Source organism: Ovis canadensis, chromosome 9 (genome assembly GCF_042477335.2).
Source record: "Ovis canadensis isolate MfBH-ARS-UI-01 breed Bighorn chromosome 9, ARS-UI_OviCan_v2, whole genome shotgun sequence".
Classification (NCBI taxonomy): Eukaryota; Metazoa; Chordata; class Mammalia; order Artiodactyla; family Bovidae; genus Ovis; species Ovis canadensis.
In genome coordinates, this window is record NC_091253.1 from 89,483,020 (window position 1) to 89,506,745 (window position 23,726).

General features: G+C 42.6%; 1 protein-coding gene and 1 pseudogene across 6 annotated transcripts in view; both read right to left on the reverse strand.

The window, feature by feature from the left end:
- Positions 1 to 15,015, reverse strand: part of MTDH (metadherin) — a 58,713-nt gene extending 43,698 nt beyond the window's left edge. For all 6 annotated transcript variants that reach the window (XM_069601165.1, XM_069601163.1, XM_069601161.1 and 3 more), the window contains exon 1: positions 14,024 to 15,015. In XM_069601165.1, coding sequence (XP_069457266.1) covers positions 14,024 to 14,407 — 384 coding nt within the window. In that variant the 5' untranslated portion in view covers positions 14,408 to 15,015. The remainder of the gene's footprint in view (positions 1 to 14,023) is intronic.
- Positions 15,016 to 18,009: 2,994 nt separating this feature from the next.
- Positions 18,010 to 18,462, reverse strand: LOC138446306 (small ribosomal subunit protein uS11-like; annotated as a pseudogene).
- Between the last annotated feature and the right edge of the window lie 5,264 nt (positions 18,463 to 23,726).

Here is a 23,726-nt window from a genome sequence, read left to right on the forward strand (position 1 = left end):
TTGGCAACTGGATCTCTGGTTCGTCTTCCTTTTCTAAACCGAGCTTGGACATCTGGAAGTTCCTGGATGGCATAACACTGAGCCTAGTAAGCAAGATTTTAAGCATGACCTTACTAGTATGGGAGATGAGTGTAACTGTCTGATGGCTAGCACATTCTTTAGTACTACTCTTCTTTGGAGTTGGGATGAGGACTGACCTCTTCTGGTCCTGTGGCCACTGCTGGGTCTTCCGGATTTGCTGACATATTGAAGGCAACACCTTGAGGTATCATCCTTTAGGGTTCTACTGGAATTCTGTCACATCCACTAGCTTTATTAACAGCAGTGCTTAATGCCCACTTGACTTAGCTCTCCAGAATGTCTGACCACACCTTCCCTGTAATCCAGAAAAGCATTAACCACATTTAAATTAGTAAATCCCTAAATAGAAGCATGAAGGCTTCCCTAGTGGCTCAGTGATAAAGAATCCACCTGCCAATGCAGAAGACAGGTATGATCCTGGGTCAGGAAGATTCCTTGGAGAAGGAAATGGCAATCCACTCTAGTCTTCTTGCCCGGGAAATTCCATGGACAGAGGAGCCTGGTGGGCTATAGTCCATGGGGGTCACAAAAGAGATGGACACGACTTTAGTGACTAAACAACAACAATAAATAAAAATGTATTATGTAGATTTGCTCACATGAAAAGAACTAATCACAAACTAACACTTCAAATCAAATAATACTTCCATGCTCAGTTTTACATGAAAGTAGTTTCTCTAGTCATGGAGCCTTAATATATGCAATGTCGCTTCTACAGATTAGAATTACATCAGCTTCTCTCTGTGCCCCAAGTTTAAAATTCTCTGGAAAATTCTGAGGTGTTTCCCTCTAGGGCCAATCCAAGTTAATTTTATATATAGCATCCAACCTATACTTTATTTTTTTTTTTTTTTTTAAATTTTATTTTTTTTTTTAAATTTTAAAATCTTTAATTCTTACATGCGTTCCCAAACATGAACCCCCCTCCCACCTCCCTCCCCACAACATCTCTCTGGCAACCTATACTTTAAATTAGACCACTCCAAAATATCCTTCAAATTTGGTGAAAATCAACCAGTAACAGAAAATAAAATTTCTTATGTGGATAAACTTGTAGACAGTGCCATGTCAGCCTTAATATTAATACATTTCCTCAAATCCCAGCCCAGATCTTTCTTAAAAATACATTAGCAAAAGAACGCATGGTGTGTGTGTGTGTGGTGTGTGTGTGTGTGTGTTTGTCTTGGGAGGGTGATAATGCAGAATGAAAACACCCAGCTGACAATCAGGAAAATAAAAGGGAGGAGGGGGCCACACAGCAGGGGAGAAGGGTCTTATTTAATAACAATTATTTCAAGGAAATAAAGTTCTTCACATTAGTTTCCAATTTATTAATTTCATACAATTCTTTACACACTAAGTACTTTTTAGTACAAGGCACTGGGCTAGGAGCCTCAGGGACACGGACATATGAAAGAAATCTGCCCTCTGGGAGTGATAAAGTTCAGAATAAGAGGGTATGCTTAATAATAGACTTCTACTCCATTTGCGTGACCTTTACATATTTGTTAAATTGATTCTAAATATCAAAAGAACCCATAGCTGGGACTTCCCTGGTGGTCCAATGGTTAAGAATCTGTCTTGTAATGCAGGGGACTTGGTTCCAATCGCTGATCAGGAAACTAAGCTCCAATGGGCCGCTAAACAACCGAGTCCTTACTAGAGAGCCTGTGCGCCACAACTACAGTCCATGCTCAGCAACAAAAGACCCCACGTGGCCCAGCAAAGACCTGATGCAGCTGAATAAACACATAAATATTTTTTAAAAAGAATCTAATGCTACAATAAACATATATAAGGTTTAACATTTGACACTCCTATTACTCCTTGGAAGGAAAGTTATGGCCAACCTAGATAGCATATTCAAAAGCAGAGACATTACTTTGCCAACAAAGGTCCATCTAGTCAAGGCTATGGTTTTTCCTGTGGTCATGTATGGATGTGAGAGTTGGACTGTGAAGAAAGCTGAGTGCCGAAGAATTGAAGCTTTTGAACTGTGGTGTTGGAGAAGACTCTTGAGAGTCCCTTGGACTGCAAGGAGATCCAACCAGTCCATTCTGAAGGAGATCAGTCCTGGGTGTTCTTTGGAAGGAATGATGCTGAAGCTGAAACTCCAGTACTTTGGCTACCTCACGTGAAGAGTTGACTCACTGGAAAAGACTCTGATGGTGGGAGGGACTGGGGGCAGGAGGAGAAGGGGACGACAGAGGATGAGATGACTAGATGGCATCACTGACTCGATGGACGTGAGTCTGAGTGAACTCTGGGAGTTGGTGATGGACAGGGAGGCCTGGCGTGCTGCGATTCATGGGGTCGCAAAGAGTCGGACACGACTGAGAGACTGAACTGAACTGATTTTCACTTAATTATGTAAACTTTTATTTTTAGTCACAAAATGTAAAACCCATGACTTCAAATTACTTGGAAACTTAACTTTCAAAACTAAAAGGGTAGTCTACTAACTATCAAAAAAAGTGAAATATGAAAAGTCTATGGGGTTTGGAGTGGACAACCTGGGATTAAGGTCCAACTTCTATATTTAATCACTGTGATTTTAAACATTTTCCTTGACTTAATCCTCAACTTCATCTGTAAATATGTAGAAAATATGTAATTTGTCTTGTATAGGTTTCTTGCTAAAGTAAATGAGAGAACATGCGAAAGCATACTTTACACGTTCAAGAAACAGTTTCTTTCCTTCAATATCCTTTCCTCTCCAAAGCTACGAAGGCCCATATCTTCATCCTATGTTCCAGCATTCAAGTCATTTTTCATATTAGCAAGCTCAAAATGAATGTTAAGTTCTGGTGGTCAAGAGCCTTAAAAAACTGTACATGAAGGAAACAATTCCATTCACCATTGCAACGAAAAGAATAAAATACTTAGGAATATATCTACCTAAAGAAACTAAAGACCTATATATAGAAAACTATAAAACACTGATGAAAGAAATCAAAGAGGACACTAATAGATGGAGAAATATACCATGTTCATGGATCAGAAGAATCAATATAGTGAAAATGAGTATACGCCCAAAGCAATTTACAAATTCAATGCAATCCCTATCAAGCTACCAGCCACATTTTTCACAGAACTAGAACAAATAATTTCAAGATTTGTATGGAAATACAAAAAACCTCGAATAGCCAAAGCAATCTTGAGAAAGAAGAATGGAACTGGAGGAATCAACTTGCCTGACTTCAGGCTCTACTACAAAGCCACAGTCATCAAGACAGTATGGTACTGGCACAAAGACAGACATATAGATCAATGGAACAAAATAGAAAGCCCAGAGATAAATCCACACACATATGGACACCTTATCTTTGACAAAGGAGGCAAGAATATACAATGGAGTAAAGACAATCTCTTTAACAAGTGGTGCTGGGAAAACTGGTCAACCACTTGTAAAAGAATGAAACTAGATCACTTTCTAACACCGCACACAAAAATAAACTCAAAATGGATTAAAGATCTAAATGTAAGATCAGAAACTATAAAACTCCTAGAGGAGAACATAGGCAAAACACTCTCAGACATAAATCACAGCAGGATCCTCTATGATCCACCTCCCAGAATTCTGGAAATAAAAGCAAAAATAAACAAATGGGATCTAATTAAAATTAAAAGCTTCTGCACAACAAAGGAAAATATAAGCAAGGTGAAAAGACAGCCTTCTGAATGGGAGAAAATAATAGCAAATGAAGCAACTGACAAACAACTAATCTCAAAAATATACAAGCAACTTCTGCAGCTCAATTCCAGAAAAATAAACGACCCAATCAAAAAATGGGCCAAAGAACTAAATAGACATTTCTCCAAAGAAGACATATGGATGGCTAACAAACACATGAAAAGATGCTCAACATCACTCATTATTAGAGAAATGCAAATCAAAACCACAATGAGGTACCACTTCACACCAGTCAGAATGGCTGCGATCCAAAAATCTGCAAGCAATAAATGCTGGAGAGGGTGTGGAGAAAAGGGAACCCTCCTACCCTGTTGGTGGGAATGCAAACTAGTACAGCCACTATGGAGAACAGTGTGGAGATTCCTTAAAAAATTGCAAATAGAACTACCTTATGACCCAGCAATCCCACTTCTGGGCATACACACTGAGGAAACCAGAATTGAAAGAGACACATGTACCCCAATGTTCATCGCAGCACTGTTTATAATAGCCAGGACATGGAAACAACCTAGATGTCCATCAGCAGATGAATGGATAAGAAAGCTGTGGTAACATATACACAATGGAGTATTACTCAGCCGTTAAAAAGAATTCATTTGAATCAGTTCTGATGAGATGGATGAAACTGGAGCCGATTATACAGAGTGAAGTAAGCCAGAAAGAAAAACACCAATACAGTATACTAACACATATATATGGAATTTAGGAAGATGGCAATGACGACCCTGTATGCAAGACAGGGAAAGAGACACAGATGTGTATAACGGACCTTTGGACTCAGAGGGAGAGGGAGAGGGTGGGATGATTTGGGAGAATGACATTCTAACATGTATACTATCATGTAAGAATTGAATCGCCAGTCTATGTCGGACGCAGGATGCAGCATGCTTGGGGCTGGTGCATGGGGATGACCCAGAGAGATGTTATGGGGAGGGATATGGGAGGGGGGTTCATGTTTGGGAACGCATGCAAGAATTAAAGATATTAAAATTTAAAAAATAAAAAACTTAAAAAACAAAACAAAACTGTACATGTATCCAATGGGCCCAATGCTGCAGACACAAATTCTTTTGGGAAGTTAACAGAATACAAATGATGAGTAAATATAGCCTCTCACAAGCTAGAAATAGTCCAGGCTTGCTTGAGAGACATGTTGTACTATCTTTTTTCTTAAAAAGCTGCTTATAGTCTGTATTCTAAAAAAGATTACACAATATTCACTCGAGTTCATTCACTCAGTATCCATTAAATGAGCCCAGCAGAGTAATAAGCAGGGCTGTTAAAGCCTTGAAATGAGACAAGTGAGGCACAATCCCTGTCCTCACAAAGCTTAGACCCCAGCAAAGGAAGACAGGTATAGCTCAGAAAAAAAGCCAGACAAAAGGTATACTCTGCCCTGGCTCCCCACCTCCCCATCCCCGGCCTCTAAAAGGAGAACAGTGTGTGTTTTGAAGGAAAGCTGAGATCACGGTTGAATCCCCAATGTCTATCACCCTGGATAAGTTACTACTTCACTGCAGTCTCAATTTGCTTGGCAAGAAATTATACTTTGCATACTGGGAAGTACAAGTATGTCCATGATTAAAAAAAAAAAAAGCAAGACATCATGGAAACTCAACAGATAACAACTTTAGCTGACAGACCTAGAAACTTCCAAGTATTTGCCATGTCTTGTCACTTCATGGCAAATAGATGGGGAAACAATGGAAACAGCAACAGACTTTATTTTGGGGGGCTCCAAAATCACTGCAGATGGTGACTGCAGCCATGAAATTTAAAGACGTCTGCTCCTTGGAAGAAAAGCTATGACAAACATAGACAGCATATTAAAAAGCAGAGACATTACTTTGCCGACAAAGGTCTGTATAGTCAAAGCTATGGTTTTTCCAGTAGTCATGTATGGATGTGACAGTTGGACCATAAAGAAGGCCGAGAGTAGAAGAATTGATACTTTTGAACTGTGGTGTTGGAGAAGACTCTGGAGAGTCCCCTGGACTGCAAGGAGACCAAACCAATCAATTCTAAAGGAAATAAATCCTGAATATTCATTGGAAGGACTGACGCTGAAGCTAAATTTTAGCTCCAATTCTTTGGCCACCTGAAGTGAAGAGCTGACTCCCTGGAAAAGACCCTGATGCTGGGAAAGATTGAGGGCAGGAGGAGAAGGGGAGGACAGAGGATGAGATGGCTGGATGGCATCACCCACTCGATGGACATGGGTTTGATCAACTTCCGGGAGATGGTGATGGACAGGGAAGCCTGGCTTGCTGCAGTCCATGTGGTCGCAAAGAGTCGGACATGACTGAGCCAGTGAACAACAACAACATTTGCCATGTGCCAATCACATGCATTATCTCATTCAGTGGACAAGACTTGGTCAGTTTCTTAGTTTTAGTTAGGAAGAGTGCTGATACACATTCAAGGCAGAACAATTTCTTGTCATTTATTTAAAAACGCAAACTGTGTGCTTCTTTCTGTCAAATGCTGTGCACTATCAATTACATAAGCTAAGCATTACAGTACACAGCTTCACTCACAGTAATTTATCAACTTGCTTTTAAATTCAACCTCAATTTTAAACTCTTAAAAGCTAGAAGAATAATCTTATAAATATGGCCTAAAAATCAAATTTGCAAAAATCTTGCTATATATCTTGAGATATTTCCTTTAGGATAAAGATTCTTGCACAGGCTTCCCAGGTGTTGCAGAAGTAAAGAATGTGCCTACCAATGCAGGAAATGCAAGAGATGTGGTTCTGTCCCTGGGTCAGGAAGATCCCCTGGAAGAGAATGGCAACCCACTCCAGTATTCTTGCTTGGAGAATCCCATGGACAGCGGCGGCTGGCGGGCTACGGTCCATGGGGTTGCAGAGGTGAATACGGGAGCACACAGAGATCCTGTGCCTTCTGAACAGCTAGCCAAAACTAAACCCTCGTCAGGAATTCTAAAACATCTTTTTGTTGAACCTAGAACATCAAGGATGCTCAAAGCTACTTTTATAAATGATACGCAATACCAATCACATGGCCAAGTTATGCTAGAGTTAATTTTTGAAACACTAAATACAGCATTGGTTTTTAAGGTTTTATATCAGATGGGTACTGAGATAAGGATTACAGGTGATACAGTGGACACATATCCATGTAGTTCTTTCTCAGATGGATCTGAGAAAGTAGTTTCTGAGATGATCTGAGAGTAGTTTCTCTCCAAACTACTAGCACAGTTGGAGAGAAAATAGAGCAAAAAACTAGTCAGGAAATCTCTGGGGTTAGGACTCCATGCTTTCACTGCCAAGGGCCCAGGTTCAATCCCTGGTTGGGGAACGAATATCCCACAAGCTGCATGGTGTGGCCAAAAAAACCAAACCAAACAAACACAAATTAACTACCAACTCCCCTCCACCCAAACAACAACAAAAAAAACTTGTCAAGCAACACCAACTCCTCACATCTCTTGATTTTGTTTGAAAAATACTAATTTTAAAATGCTTTCAAGGCTTTCACAACCTTGAAAAGTAGTACATTACCCAATAATGCTGAAGTGCAACAAAAACAAGTACTCAGAGGGTTTACTGCTGCTCTTGGTATCTGAGATGAACACAACTGTTAAAGGTCTTTTCTGTCACAACTATTAAAGGTCTTCTCTGCAGCACCTCTGGCAGAAGAAAATGACAGGATGAAAAAGTCCTGTCACATGACCAAACAAATGAAGGCAAAACTCTGGAGCTGCTGTAAAGGTCATTATAAGTTTCAGCAAAAACTTCTGACTTTTAAAAGTAAAATTTAAAAGCAATAAAGTTGTAACTCACTGAGAAAATTAGATTTGTTCTCTGAATGCAGTGTAATATCCTGGAACATGCTATCAAAACCAGAGCGGTATAATGGAAATAACAGTGAGTTCTTAAGCTAGAAATCAGGATATTGTTTTGCCTTTGAAATGCCTTTGCTCTATGACCTTGAATAAGTCAATCTCTCTGAATCTCAAGATTCTTTTTTTTTTTTTTGTAAAATCAGGGATATTTGTTTTACTATCACTCAGAATTTTTAAATTAAATGAATATTCAAGGCTTAAAACATTAGCAACTTAAAGGGAAAAAGAAAATCCTATAGATGTTACATAACTTTAGTAATACCTGAGATAATAGGGCAAAACCACTACCTATGAATAAAAGACATAATCCTATTGACAGTATCTTAAAAGACAAATTTATTTAGCTCAATAACAGATTAGACCATCCAGCTAAACAGTAAGATATCATTTTAGATCATTCAGCATTTAACAAATAGTTACCAAAGGCTCTAATATGCCAGTCACTGTTTGCCATCTGATAGCATGGCTTATAAGAGAAAAGAAAACCCGGAGCAAAAGTAAATGGAGAAGTTAATAAACAGTTTACAAACTATAACAAAGGAAACACGAAAGACTGAGACAGAAAATAGAAGGGGATGCCTATTTCAAATAGGGTGATTAGGAAAGTATTTTCTAGGAGGGTGAGTTTCAAAGTTAGATCTAAAGGCTGATTAGAACAGTGGGTCAAGTTTGCAGCACTGGGTTCTGAAAGAGCATGAGGAAGTGCAAAGGATTACTGTGAAGGTAGCAAATGAGAGGAAGCTGACTCAAGTTTGCTTAGAAAGAAAAGCAGCTGCTGAGCCTACAGGAAAAAAAGTTTAGATTTTAAATGCAAAAACTACTAAAATGTTGGTTTTAGACAAGCTGGCGATTTGCTTTTAAAAAGCCTCGTTACTAGGGTGTTGAGAAATGACTGGAAGCAGCCGGCAGAAGCTACTGCTGTGCGAGTGAGTTACGGTGGAAACAGAATGAGAGTAGCTGGACTAAATATATATTTTGGAGATAAAAATGATGGTACATGCTGAAGGACCAGATATGAGGTGAACAAGATGAAGATATAAGGAAAAGGGAAGAATCAAGAATGATTCTTAAGATATTTGGTCTGAATAACTGAAGGAAAGGCAGAGTCATTTACCATTTACAGTAATGGGGACGACTGGGAGAAGGCAGGATATTATGAGTGCTGTTCTGAAGATGTTAAAGTTTTTGAGATAAACATCAGGTTTCCTACTGAAGAAATCAAGTATACATCTAGACATGAGGTTCTGGAGGTAGGCCAAACAGTCCAGTCATTGTTGTTTTAGTCAGTTAGTCACGCCCAGCTCCTTTGCGACCCCATGGTTTGTAGCCCACCAGGCTCCTCTGGCCATGGGGTTTTCCAGGCAAGAACACTGGAGCAGGTTGCCATTTCCTTCTCCAGGGGATCTTCCCGACCCAGGGATTAAACCTTCATCTCCTGCATGGGTAGTCGGATTCTTTACCAGTGAGTCACACTAGGGAAACCCATTAGTTCAGTTATAGATACAAACAAACAGTTGATTGCCATTATTTGGAGATTCCATATCCACAAATTTTCCTACTAGCTAAAAGTTACTTCTAACCCCCAAATCAATACTTGTCATTCTTGGACATGCATAGAGTTACAAAAAAAGAGTTACAAAAAAAATCTGAGTCATTCTACAAGCACATTCCCAGGCGATGCTCTGTTTTAGCTCTCATAAAAAATAAATATATAAAAGAGAAACTAACTCTAACTGGGGAGCTAGAGAAAAGCTTTACAGCAGAGGGAGCAATGTAGCTGGGCCATTTAAGGATAGGTAGAAATTAGCAGAGATACAGAAAAAGGGGGCCTTTTAGAAGAAATCATATGAATAGAAAAAGGTAGTATGAATAGAGAGACACTGACATCTAGCTAATGGTAATGTCTTATGGGTAATGTGCTCAGTTGTGGCTGACTCTTTATGACCCCATGGACTGCAGCCCGCCAGGTTCCTCTGTCCATGAAATTTTTCAGGCAAGAATACTGCAGTGGGTTGCCATTTCCTTCTCCACATATGGGTAATGGTAAGAGATAAAATCTAAGATGGGATTAGATCATGAAAAGGCTTGAGAGCCATGCCATTGAATTTTATTCAACAGGTGTTGGGGAATTACTGAAAGGATGTGAACGCGAAAGTCACATGATTAGAGTTGAGCTTCCTAGGTGGTGCTAGTGGTGAAGAATTCACCTGCCAGTTCGAGAGACATAAGTGATGCAGGTTCGATCCCTGGGTCGGAAAGAATCCCTGGAGAAGGGAATGGCTACCCACTCCAGTATTCTTGCCTGTAGAATTCCATGGAGGAGTCTGAGGAGTCTGGTGGGCTACAGTCCACAGGATCGCCAAGAGTCAGACATGACTGAGTGACTAACACTTTAAAAGATTTAACTGGCATGAGTGGGTAGAAAGGATTGGCAACAAAGGGACTGGAAGCAGGAGAACCAGTTAGGATGCTGTTAGGATCACCTAAGCAAAAGGTAATACAGCCTGAAAGTAGGGCAGTGGCAGTGAAACTGGAAAAGAAGTAACTACTACAAAAGACACAGCTTACTGTCAGAATAAGCTACTAGCTGCAGACAGATGGCCCTTACAAAATTTACGCCATATGAGGCAAACACAGCCATTTTTCACTGTAAAAATAAAAAGGTGGCTCACATGGATGTCTTCTAGGCATAAAAAACAGAAGCAAGCTGCATACAATACTTTGGTGGGACATTTTACTGTATTATACATTCAATAACTACTTGTCAAGTGCCAACCACTATGCAAGGTTATACAGTAGCAAACAAGACAAAACACTATTTATTGAGCTTATAGATATTAACAATTGTACTATGGAAAATCTTTATGAAAAATGAATTTTCTTTGATGATGATCTTGGTTACCTGCTTCCAGTTGAAACACAAAGCAATAACTGCTAAAGACCAGCTATTTGAGATGTTGCTTAGTTGCTAAGTTGTGTCCAACTCTTTGGGACCCCATGGACTGTAGCCCACCAGGCTCCTCTGTCCATGGTATTTCCCAGGCAAGAATACTGGAGTGGGTTGCTGTTTACATCCATCTAAATCACTGTACAGGTTAAGTCAAGAAAAAAATATTTACTGAGTGTCTACTTAATACTCATGATGAATGAGGTGTCAAGAAAAACACATGTAAAAAAACAGTGATAAGCCCAGTGAAAAGTGTCACCCCCTTCACTTTTAACAGGGGAATGAACACAAAAACCTATGGCAAGGTATTAGGGGATAAAAAGCAAACCAATACAAGAATTGAAAAAAAAAAAAAAAAGCTTATGAAAAGATTTTAAAAAGCTAAATGACATCTACTCTATACATAAAAACAGGCAACTGGAAACAAACTGAAAATTTGAGTTGTGAAATCTGGAATGATTTAAGAGAAAACTTAAAAGGGACAAAAATAAATTCAGAATGTCCTTTCAAAAAAACTGTAGTTGACATCCCTGAATCCACTTGAATCAGAATTAAGCATATCCAAAATGTTTATCAGAATGATGTAGTCATAAAAGATGGATTATAAGATTAACATGTCTGCACCTAGAAATCTCTCTTACACTTTGAATCTTATGGCACTACTACACTCGATTTTCAAATAGGCAAGGGAGCTTGTTAAAAAAGCAGATTCCCTGGACCTAGCTCCAGACTCTGAATTTGTATCTGTAGTTGGACTCAGGAATCTACATGATTTAACAAGCATTCAAAGTAACTACTGCAAGTAGTCAGGGTGAACAGTCTGAGGAATGCTGCAGTGTTTTACCTCAAGTAAGATCTTCAATTTATAAACATGGCAAGCTAATGGAAGCAAGGTTAAATGCCTCACTCAAGTTTAGAGTTCCAATTCCTGCCAGGCCAACAGAGTTAAAAGTCTTCTACCCTCAAGCCTTTGCTATTTCTTCAGCCTTTCCCAATATCCAGTTCCTCCCCATTTCAAGTCAAATTCCATGAAAGGTTTTTCCTGGCTACCTGGGCCCTCACTAAGGTTGCACTGTTAAGTTTCTGATTTTTTTCCACAACTGGAATAAGAAGTTCCCTGGGGAAAACTGAGCTTTTGCTTTTGTATCCTTTCACTGTAAGACACAAGAATATGGTTTTCCTTTTTTACTGCCTTCAATTTGCAAGCAGTATCCTGCTTTTCCCCAAACAGAAACTTAGCAAAGTGCTGAAGCATATGAATACTAACCAACTAATAACTAACTAAATGGAAGCTTGGATTTCTTAACCCTATAAAGCAGCGTTTTTCCATAGGTCACCCCTCAAATCAAATGTGAAACTAATTTAGTAAGTCACAAATATCATTAAAGAACAACAGAATAGTGTGTGTGTGTGGGGGGGGGGGGGGTATTGTAAAACGTTTTCTTTTTGTTGTGGTCAAAACTTTTGAAAGCCACAGTTTTGTAAATGTTGATGAACTTCTCCAACACATCTTTACTGTTAGGTAGGCAAACATACTTGCTTTCGCAATTAACACTGAGCCACCCTGTCAGCCTTCCCATTCTCTGTTCTCCAAAGCTAATCATGGATTTATTTATTCATTCCCCCTAGCACAAATACTAAGTTTGATGAGTATTTTTCACGGCACAAGTTCCACAGGAGCCTGTCTGTGTTTCTTCTTCGGATGGGTCATCTTGTGATGCACTTTGAATGGGCTCTTATTAGCACCCGTCTGTTCACCCAAGTCTGTCTGAAATTCGAGAGGCGCAAACAGGGCTTTGAAATTTTCACAACCTGTTTCATCCACACTGGTCCTAGGCTTATGAATGAATGTGATTTTTTTTCAAGATCACCTTCTTTCCTATTTTGGAGCCAGGTTTCCACCATAACATTACTTTCTGGTAAACACTGATACTCTTTACAAATTTAAATATAATTACATAGCTTCCAAATCACTTCTATTTTCTCTTCTCCTAACCTAAGGCAGTAGTCATACTAACAAAGTTGTATCCATTTTTAGTTCTTATACATATCTTGCATCCTCCTAACCAGCAGGTCTAATCTAGACCTAATAATGCAGTAATTGTGACTTGTCACAGCTCTAATACAGTGTCATCTTTTGTATTGTTACCAACCGTACTCTCATGACTTTAGCTTGAATTCAAATCTGACTTCCTCCATAACTTTGCTAAATTCCTCCAAATCCCTCCCACTCTCTAAACCTCATTTACACTGTTCACACCTCTACAGCACCTGTCAGTCCACAAAATATTAGAATTATTTTTGAATCTGTCTCCTATATTAGTTTCCACGACTAACTTTCACATGCATACCGCTCACTGTCCAGCAAAAAACCAGAGGGCATTTCACATAGAACCTTATTGGGCTGAAAAGGTGAGGCGCTAAAACCAGTGGCTACAAAAATAGGTTAGGAGTTGTTTCCAATTTTGCACACCCTCCATACTCTGGTCAACTATACGCTATTTTTAAAGAAGTAAAATAAAACCATGAAAGTTCTAATGGGAGAACCATGGGGGACATGGCAATCAAGGCTGCAGAAATAAAGGGCGAAGGCACGATAAGACGGTCGTGATGCTCTCTGCCTTTCCACACGTGGTCCGGTAAATGGGCGCCTGATCCCTCTTCTCAGCCCGGCAACATTCTGCTCTGTCATCCTTTTTACCCTATTTCAAAACCTCCCACACCGCTCCGCTGAAGTTGCCTTGGCGCCCTCTCAGAGTGCCCTGTACCCCAAAGTACGTTAGAAGACAGATTCCCTCTTCCCGGGCTCCTGTTCCGGCCTCCAGCGGCCACATGCGCCAGAAGCAGAGTGGGCAACCATTTCCCTTCTAGAGCCCTAACTAAAACGGAAGCGTGTCCAGACCTGGGTACCTTTAATCCTCGAGTAAGCCCCAGAGTTTTTAGGTCACCGTTATCTCCTCCACCGCCTCCCACCTCGGCGGGACCTGAAGCACGCAGGCTCTTGGCTTCCAGGCGCAGTCTTGCCACAACTTCCCAACGCCACCCTAAGGTCCCGTCGGCCTCCGCACACACAGGCAGCCTAACCCAAGTAGGCCTCGGGGGGGGGGGGGGGGCGCGCGGCGGCTTGGCATGTCATCCGGGCGGTCAAGGGTCCCCAAACTGTCTCGACCTCCGGGCTGCTTTTATTTAAACGTACCCCCAAGACAGCCTAACTTCCTTCCTCCAAACCGATCTGCCCCACCGGGTCCTATACTTCCTGAATTTCCACCATTCCCCAAGAAACGTGTCCACCGATCGCCGCCTCCGCCTGGGTGGCTGCATCCCGGCTCTCGACTATGCTCCCTCGGTCCCCTTTGCCGGATTCCCGGCGGGGGCGGCTGGGGTTTGGCCCCCCCAACCCCCGACCACCCCGCCGCTCCTCCCCTACTCACTTTGGGCTTCTCCGGCAATTTCTTCCGGTTCTTCTTCTTTTGCTCCTCGCTCCTGAGATTCTTCAGCACGCCTTGGTCGTCAGCGGCCGGGGCCGGCGCGGCCGCCGCCGCCTCCTCCCGCTTGCGGGGCGGGCTCCTCCGCTTCTTGCGGGCGCCGGCGCAAGCCGCGGCCCAGCCGTAGCCGAGCAGGAAGAGCAGCAGCAGCCCGAGCGCGCCCGTGCCCACCAGGATCACCCAGCCCGGGTAGCGCTTCGGCTCCAGCCCCAGGTCGAGGCCCAGCTCGGTGCGCAGAAAGCCCAGGCCGACCGAGAGCATTTCCTGCAGCCGGGCGGAGCCGTCCTCGGCCTGCTGGGCCAGCTCGTCCAGCCAGCTCCGTGTAGCCATCTTCCCTCCCCGTCAGGGGGAGCGGGGGGACTCACGGGATGACGCCGGGCCGCGGAGACGCCGTGGAACAGTCGAGGGAAACGAGGACGCGCCGGGGCCCGACCGCCTCAGGCCGAGCGCATTGCGGCCGCCCCTCGCGCCGGAGCCGGGGATCGGCCGCGGCCGCTGCCAGGAGGACGGGGGGGTGCTCCCCCGGTTCCCCCCTCGTCAGAGCCTCACTCCGCCGCCGCCAGAAGGAGGGGGACGGCGGGAGGGAGTGTCTCCAGTGGCGGCCGCTAAGCGGCGTCTCCGCGCCAGTGCCGGGCGCCCGCTGTCCTCCCTCGGCGGAACAATGGCGGCTCCGGCCGCGATCCACGCAGCGGGAGGCGACGGGGGGCGGGGCGGGCCGCGGGTCACGTGGACTCCAGTGGGCGGGGCGTAGGTGTCACGTGGGCGCGGGCGAGGCCGGGCGGGGCGGAAGCCGTTGGAGGGAGCGCGCAGCTGAGGCGGTCGGCGGGGACGTTTTTCGGCGTCTGCCGGAGGCGCGCCGAGCACTCGGGACCGGTGACTCTGGGCCGGAGGTTGGGAGGGGTTCACTGGAGGAAGCCTCTGCGGAATGGCTGGTGGCCAGGAGCTAGGAGACGTGGCGTTTTAATGGGTTTAGGGGAGGGGCTCTTGAGGAAGCCTGGGGGCCGCGGCGGGCCGGGGAGGCGGGGGAGGGGGGCGTGCAAGAGGGTAAAGAGCTAGGATGTGAAAGTTGGACTCTGAAGAAAGCTGAGCGCCTGAGAATTGATGCTTTTGAACTGTGGTGTTGGAGAAGACTCTTGAGAGTCCCGTGGACTGCAGGGTGATCTAACCAGTCAGTCCATCCTAAAGGAGACCAGTCCTGGGTGTTCATTGGAAGGAATGATGTTGAAGCTGAAACTCCAATACTTCGGCCCCCTGATGCCAAGAACTGACTCATATGAAAAGACCCCGATGCTGGGAAAGATTGAAGGCGGGAGGAGAAGGGGACGACGGAGGATGAGATGGTTGGATGGCATCACCGACTCAATAGACATGAGTTTGAGTAAACTCCGGGAGTTGGTGATGGACAGGGAGGCCTGGCGTGCTGCAGTCCATGGGGTTACAAAGAGTCGGACACGAGTGAGCGACTGAACTGACTGAGGAACCAGGTCACGGGGTGTAGGTCCAAGTCGCCCTAGTAGCTGTCTGCTTTTCTCCGTTCTTTTTCTGGGAGTAGTGTTGGGGTGGAAGCGGATTCTACTCACTGGATCACGGATCCAGCTAGACGCTTCCAGAGTTGGGCACTCTTCTTTCGGGGCCTAGGTTTCGTTCACAAGTTAAGTTTGTCTCAACTTACCCTGTTGTGTGTCTACAGTTTGCCTGCCTGACCAAGGGCGCTTTCGCATGGTTTTCGCTCCTTCGCTCCTGGCTTTCGTTCCTGTCATTCGCCAGAACTCAAAAATTGGAAGGCACGTGGGCAGTATTATTTTCCTATTGCAGTTTAATACGAAGTAATGTGAGGCATATTGGATTGTATTTTACATGTAGATGAAGTTTAATTACTTCGTTGCGTTCTATTTTAAGCTTTTGTGGAAGATCACAGAGAATTTCCAAAAATCTTTTTTGTATGCTGCGTTGACCATATCTGGGTAACATTAGGAAGAAGTGAATTTTCAGGCCTTAAAAATACAAAGATGATATTCACGGCTGCCTTAGGGTTTTGACATTATATTTCCCTATGAGAAAATGTGTTATCGTTAAATGATAATTAGCATTTTTAGCAAGTGTCTTAAAGTGAACTAAATACAGGCTTTCTCAAAGAATAGAAAGGGGAGTAATATTAATAAGTACCGAATGCCAAAAATGTATTTAGGAGTATTTTGACCTACTTTGCAACTGTGTTGTAACGCATATTGTGATTAATGTGAAAAGGAGCTTGGTAAATAATAAATTGTTACTCTAGCCAAGCTTTATACAGACTTGTAATTAAAGACTGTAGTTAAAGATAGTGTAAATTACAAGGCCAAAAACTTGGAAGATGTAATTGGAAATACTTTATCTCTAAAAGGTTCCAAATTCCATTTATATTTATGAAAGTAGGTTTACAATTTTACGTTTATGCTTTGGTTCCAGAGACATGAGGGATATGTTTCCTAAGAAGCCCATTCTAGGCGAACACGTGAGGGCTTATGAATTAAGCTATTATATAATAATAGTAGCTGGATATTCCAGTTCTTTGGCAGTCTGGCAAATACTGATTATGTAAAATCCTATCACCTATTTGTGTGTGTGACTCTCCTTTGACCTGAAAATGTTTACTGTATATGGTAATACAGATAATAATAATTTTTCACATATAGCTTTGTGTCTTTTAAAGTATTTTAAGAACAAAAATGGATTCATACACTAATTACTGTTTTGCATTTAATGACAAACGCAAAGTGACATTTTAGTGACATATTTAATGACATCAGCATTCATGTCACTTGATAGAACCCAGCTGATAAAACTCACCAGGAACATACTAGTAGCCCCACAATGTTAGGTTTGTTAACTTGCTGCAGTATGAAATTTAGGTAAAATTTAAATGAATTAGTGCTTTGAAAGATTCAAAGCAAAGCAAGCGGTGTCTAACAGAGATAATATCAAGCCTGGCCTGGAATATCCTAATTCCTTGAAAATGGTGAAGTTAAAAGAAATGTTAGATGTCATTGCTGAAACCTCTTTTCTTGAAGCAACTGGGTTGGAAATAAAGACTGCTAATTGGGAGTCAGAATGACCCATACAATGGAATACCACTCAGAAATAAATACATGAAGCGGCATAGGTGAATCTCAACATAAATATACCGAGTGGAAGAAGCCAGGCCAAAAAGAGTATGTAATGCATGATTTCATTCATATAAAACTAGAAAATACAAACTGATCTACAGTGACAGCAAATCAGTGGTGATTTGGGAAGGCGAGTGAGAGCACGGGGTGGTGGGAGGGAGTGATTACAAAGGGCACCAGGAGACTTTGGGGAGTGATGGATATGTTATCTTTATTATTCTGGTTTTATGGGTTTATATATGTCAAAACTTACCAAATGTGTACTTTAGATATTGTAGTTTATGTCAGATATACCTCAGTAAAACAGTTTACAGTTTTTTGAAAAGTGACCTGCGTGGAAGGAACAGCTGCATACAGGAGTGGCGTGCTCCATGTTCACTGATAGCATTTTTAACAAAGTTTTTGCCAATCTGTAATTTTAAGGTTTCTCAGCGGTATATACTTGATGTTAATTTTTTTTAACAGGTTTGCACAATAAATACTTATTCTATGATCTGGCTCTACTATATAGTTTATTTAACATAGTTTATTGTTAGATAGGTTATTTACAAGTTTTTTTGTTGCTGTTTTTGTTTTTTGCCATTCAATGCAATTCTGTCATGAATACGCTTGTAACTGAATAGCTTTGTGAATACCCATAAGAACTTTGTGAGGATAGAATCCTGGCACTGTCATTGCCTGAGCCATAGCCCACAGCACGTAACACTTTTAGTTTGAGAGTTTTTTTTGGTTTTGTTTTTACATCAAGGCAATTTATTAACAAAACAACAATCTGAGGAGTCCTTTTCACAGATGGTGGCCACGGAGACCCCTCTTCCTGCGGGTGCTGTCGGAGGGGATGGGGGTAACATTCTCAATCCGCCCAGTCTTCATCCCTGAGCAGGCAAGCGCTCTGAGCGCTGACTGGGCTCCTGGTCCAGGAGTCCTGGTCCTGTTTCCTCCTGTGGCCCAGAGTTTGATGTGGAGGGCTGTGATGCCCAGCTCCTTGCATCTCTGGGCTACATCTTAGGCAGCCAACTTGGCAGTATATGGAGAGGGCTCATCTCAGTCAGTCTCCACCTTAATCCAGCCAGTTACACGGCAGATGGTTTCCTTGCCTGAAAGATCGGTGCCATGGGCAAAAGTGTCGATGAAGGATGCAGAGGTGTGGCACACACCAAATACATTTTCTTCTTCAGCCCCCCGAGGGCCGAGGCCCATGGCCTGTTTTTCTTTTCCCCTGCAAGGTGCCATTTCTGCGCATCTCCAGTCTTATCACTGGAAAGAGCTTAGTTTGGAAGTTTTAAGAGACCTGAAGAAGTTCTACCTAAAGCCTCTCATTTCACAGAAGGGAAGAAGGATGCTTCAGAGGGCTAAGGGTTGTACCACAGAATCAGAGTGGCTGGATTTGTAGTAGAACCCAGTGTTAACTGTTCTTGGCCCTTGGTTTCTCCTCTCTTTTCCGTATACCCAATGATTAATTCTTGGGATTAGTGTGTTTGTGTTTGTTTGCTCAGACTGCCAAAACAAAATTCCATAAACTAGGTAGCTTAGACAATGAAGATTTCTCAAGCTCAGGGGACTGGTTTTCTTCCTGGCTTCCAGATGGCCACTTCCTTGCTGTGTCCTCGCATGGTGGAGAGAGAGCCAGTGAACTCTGATGTTTTATAAAGATACTAATCCTGTCAGATTAGGGCCCCACCCTTATGACTTCATTTAACCTTAATTGCTTCCCTAGAAACCTTATTCCAAGTAACAGTCATGTTGGGGTTAGGGCTCCAACATGTGACTTTGGAATGGGGACAAACTTTCACATTTCAGTAAAGCTTCCCAGGTCCCACAGTTGGTAAAGAATCTACTTGCCAATGCAGGAGATGCCAGAGACTCAGGTTTGATTCCTGGGTCCAGAAGATCCCCTGGAGGAGGAAATGGCAACCCACTCCAGTATTCTTGTCTGGAAAATTCCATAGACAAGCCTGGTGGGCCACAGCCCATGGGGTCACAAGGAGTTGGACACATACACACATTATGTGTAGGCTACACATGAATATATAGTGTTTTTATCTCTTAAATTAGGTTATGGGTATAAGAGTGCTCCTTATCTCTGCTTTTTGTATACCTGAGGATACTTTGTAATTAAATTTAACTGACAAAAATGACAAAAGCTATAGTTTGCACAGAAGCTAGGCAAAATAATGGAGGCTCCTGTGGCTATAGGGTTGTGGGGTTACCATATCTTATGGTGGGGAATGGTATACTGGACCATGTCTATGGGTATCCCTTTAGGCCTTTTAACCCCTTTTGCTCTGATTTCATGCTCAGAATGCCACAGCCATTTTGTAATGAGGCATCTTTATTGTAAGATGAGCTGACTTAAGTAATCTGATCCTCTTTGAAGTTATATTTACTAGTGTAAATCATACATTCTCAGTGGAGCAATATTGTTCCCACAGGGGATTTCTCAGTGTTGGCTTTGGGGGCTAAAAAATTGTTTTTTAGTGTATAAAGTACAGATCTAATACACTACATGCAAAGATACACAATATATATGTGACATTAAAACTTCATAGGAAAGTATCCAAAAAGGCCCTTAGAGGAGTGATAATGAAAAACTGACTGAAAAATACTGGTGCAAAGGAAGAAACTGGCACTCTTTCATCAGTTAGATGTCTGTGGCTTTAGTTAATCAGTTTCCCTGGATCATTAACTCAATCTTTTCTTTTTTGGCTGTGCCAGGTCTTCATTGCTGCTCAGGCGTTTCCCTAGTTTTGGGGAGGGAGGGCTACTCTCCAGTTGCCGTGCGCAGGCTTCTCTTTGTGGTAGCTTCTCTTGTTGCAGGGAACAGGCTCTAGGCTTGCAGGCTTCAGTAGTTGCTGCTCCCAGGCTCTAGAGCACAGCCTCAATAGTTGTGGCCCATGGGCTCAGTTGCTCCATGGCGTGTGGGATCTTCCCGTACTAGGGATTGAACCCCATGTCTCCTCCATTGGCAGGGAGACTCTTCACCACTGAGCCCCCAGGGAAGCCCCTGTTCAATCATTTCTTCACTGGACGTTTATTGAATCCCAGCTCTTTGGTTTGAATGCATGCTGCAGCTGCTGCTAAATCACTTCAGTTGTGTCCAACTCTGTGCGACCCCATAGATGGCAGCCCACCAAGGCTCCCTCATCCCTGGGATTCTCTAGGCAAGAATACTGGAGTGGGTTGCCATTTCCTTCTTAAAAATCTCAGAGCCTAGTGAAGATGATGGACCCTTTCTTAAATGGCTTTAATGCAGGAGAGTATCACTACAGTAAACTGATTTAAGCATGAAGATTGTACTGGATGCTGTGATGTACCTCCCAGGTCCTGCTTTGGTAATGAAAGAATTTTCCCCCAACTCTGGGAATGTTGCCAGTGAATCTGAGGTTCTTCATTGAGAAGTCAAAGCTGAAGAAGAAAGGTTAAGAAAGTAAAGTGACAGTTTATTTAAGCAAGGTTTCTTGCCAGCTGGCCCCTGCCCTCGTTTCTCTGCTCATACCTAGCCACCTGCCTACTCTAGCAGGAGTATTACCAGGGGCCATCTCTTAGGTGTCAGATTTTGGGGAAATGACTGAGGAAAACTTCCTCAGCAAAGGTCATGTCCCCATTCAGGGACAACATACATCCAGTGACTCATCAGCCTGGGGCTGCACAGTCCTGGCCTTATCCCACCCTGGGTCAGTTTTGAAAGACCATCCCAGCCCCACAGTATTCCTTGAGCTTGGCTGAGGATTGTTGGTACTGTATCTCAGCCTAGTTCTCGCCCTACTCAGTCCCATTTCCTTCTTCTCCTTCCCCTGGTATTCGTTCCAAGAGCGCTTCCTTACATGTTCATCTAAAAGTCTACTTCACGGAGAACTCAGTCTGTAACAGTTTGCTGAGGATTTACAAAGTGATATCACCAACAAGGGAAAGGTTATTTCTGCATTTGAAGCAGTGGAACACTTTCAAATACTATATATTTAGGTTCAGTCTAGGAGGATGAGTGGGATGTTGCTACGAAGAGAAGGAAGAGAGTGGAGAGGAGTTTCCAAGCATGAGGACCAGCAAAAGGGAAGGCTTTGGGACATGAGAGAGCATGGGATGCTTGGATTGTGGTGAGTACTATTCTATAACTAGTGATGGAGTCCTTAAGATTTTGTGGAGGGATGTGAAGAAGAAGGAATTCTTAACAATGACTCTTAGGTTTCTTACTTCCAATTGCTGCCATTCATTGAAATGGGGAATATTGGAAAAGAACTAAGTTTGACAACTCGAGATTAGTAGCTTTGTTTTATACACATTGATTTTGAGAGTACAAATTATCCAGATAAGTTATCAAATAGGCAGGTACACATGGATGTGGACTCCAGGGGAGAGATGAGAGCTGGGGATACCCCTTAGTTTCCTTGCTCTGTTCACACTCATTTCTTAATCACTGATGCTTTCTGCTTTTACAAACCCTTTGCACCGTGTATGAACTTCATTTGTTGCTTTTCCTAGTTAATTTCCACTTATTCTTCCTGTCTCAAGTGAAACATCATTTTCTCCTAGGTGCTGTGCCCAGCATTGACCAGGTCACTCCTCATGTTGTGTATATTTATGGCCCCATGAAATTTCATAGTACTCATTGAAATTATTTCACACTTATTCATGTGACATTTGCAGAAGACTCAAAAAGTTTTTGAGAACATTATATACCACAAACACTGCCATTTTGGACTGAAAGGGACAAAGAGAGTAGTGAAGAAGGTATGGAACTTCCAAAACTTTACTGGTAAGAGGCAGGCTGAGAAAATTACTCAGTTGCAAACTGCACTACTTTTCTTGAGAAAGAAATGGAAACTCAGAGCGTAAAATCAAGAGTCCAGAGGGTGGAGTTAGACTCACGGAAAATTATTCTAGACTTTGAAAACTAATCCAGGAACTTCCAAATTTTCTGAGCTGTGTTTCAGGATTGCTATGGACAACTGATGGCTTTGTACCTCTTATTTCCCCCCAGTTTGAATGGGAATGTCTGTAGCTATTTTCCTTTGCTGTAGTACCATTGTATGGTGGATGTCTAAGGAGAAGAAAACTTGTGTTTAGTTTCACAGTTCCCTCAAATTGAGAGAGACTGTGCTGCAGGAGATATCATGAACAAAACTACATCTAAGGAGCTTCATCTGTACCTGGACCTGATTTAGATGCTGAAATCCTGGATCTGAGCAGATGCTCTAATGGGATGGATATACTGAGGGCCTTAAAAGAGGATGAATGTGTTTTGCATGTAGAAGTGATGTGAGTCACTGGGGACCAGAGGGTGGACTGTGGTTGGCATTTTTCAATATGTCCCCAGTGATCTCTGCCTTCTGGTATTTATGACTTTGTGTAATCTCATCCCCTTAAGTAATTTCCTTCTGAAAACCAATAAGCTACCTTAACATTGAGAGAATGTAATTTCTGTGATTCAGTTACAAAAGATTCTGATTTCCATCTGGCAAGCCACCCTTCTCCCTTCATGACTCTAATGAAGCAGGTTGCCATGTTGAAGAAGCACAAGTGGCAAGGAACTGAGGGCAGCAGCCAGTTGCAAACTGTGGCCCTCAGTCCAACAACCAGAAAGGACCTGACTCCTGCCAACAACCACGGAAGTGAGCTTGTAAGCAAGTCTTTCCTCAAGTGACCCTTCAGATGAGACCTCAGCCCTGGCTCATGCCTTGGTTGCAGCCTTGAAGAGACATTAGAGGATCTGGAAAATGTGAGCTAGTGCACGGGTTTTAAGTTGCTAAGTTTGGGGTAATTTGTTACACAGCAGTAGAACTAATATATCTATGATAGTGTCAAAGTTGGACAAGATGGGCAAAAGTCAGTGTTTGCAGGGCTATGGGGGAACAGACATTCTCGTACAGTGTTGATGAGAGAAAAGAGGCGCACAGCTTTCTGAAGGCAGTTTGGCAACATACACATTTTAAAAATCCAAATCTCAAAAGGCAAATGATTTTTTGATTCAGCAGAATCCATTGCTAAGAAATTGTCCACAAGAAATAATCAGACCAATACGCAAAAGTGGAATCACACAGTCATTACATTGTAGTTTACAATCTCAAAAATTTGGAAGCAACCAAAGGAAGCGATTGAATGTATTGTCACATATATAAGGATAGGAATATTATGCAGCCACTAAAGAATATGACATATCTATGTGTATCAATTATTCGCTGACATGAAAAGCCTACCTCTTAAGTGAAAACATCAGGTTACAGAATAACATGGGTATCAGACCATTACAATTTTAGAATATGTGTGTTTATATACATGGATTGAGAAGCATCTGGAAAGACAGTCCCTCAAATCTGTACAGCAGTGTACAGCAGTAGGATTTTCTTGGAGGTTTTTAAAAAAACTTTTTTCTTTATACTCTTCTAAATTGTTTGAATATTTTCTGTGAATATATGTGCTTAGTCAGTTATGTCTGACTCTTTGTGACCCCATGGACTGTCACCTGCCAGGCTCCTCTGTCCATGGGGATTCTCCAGGCAAGAATA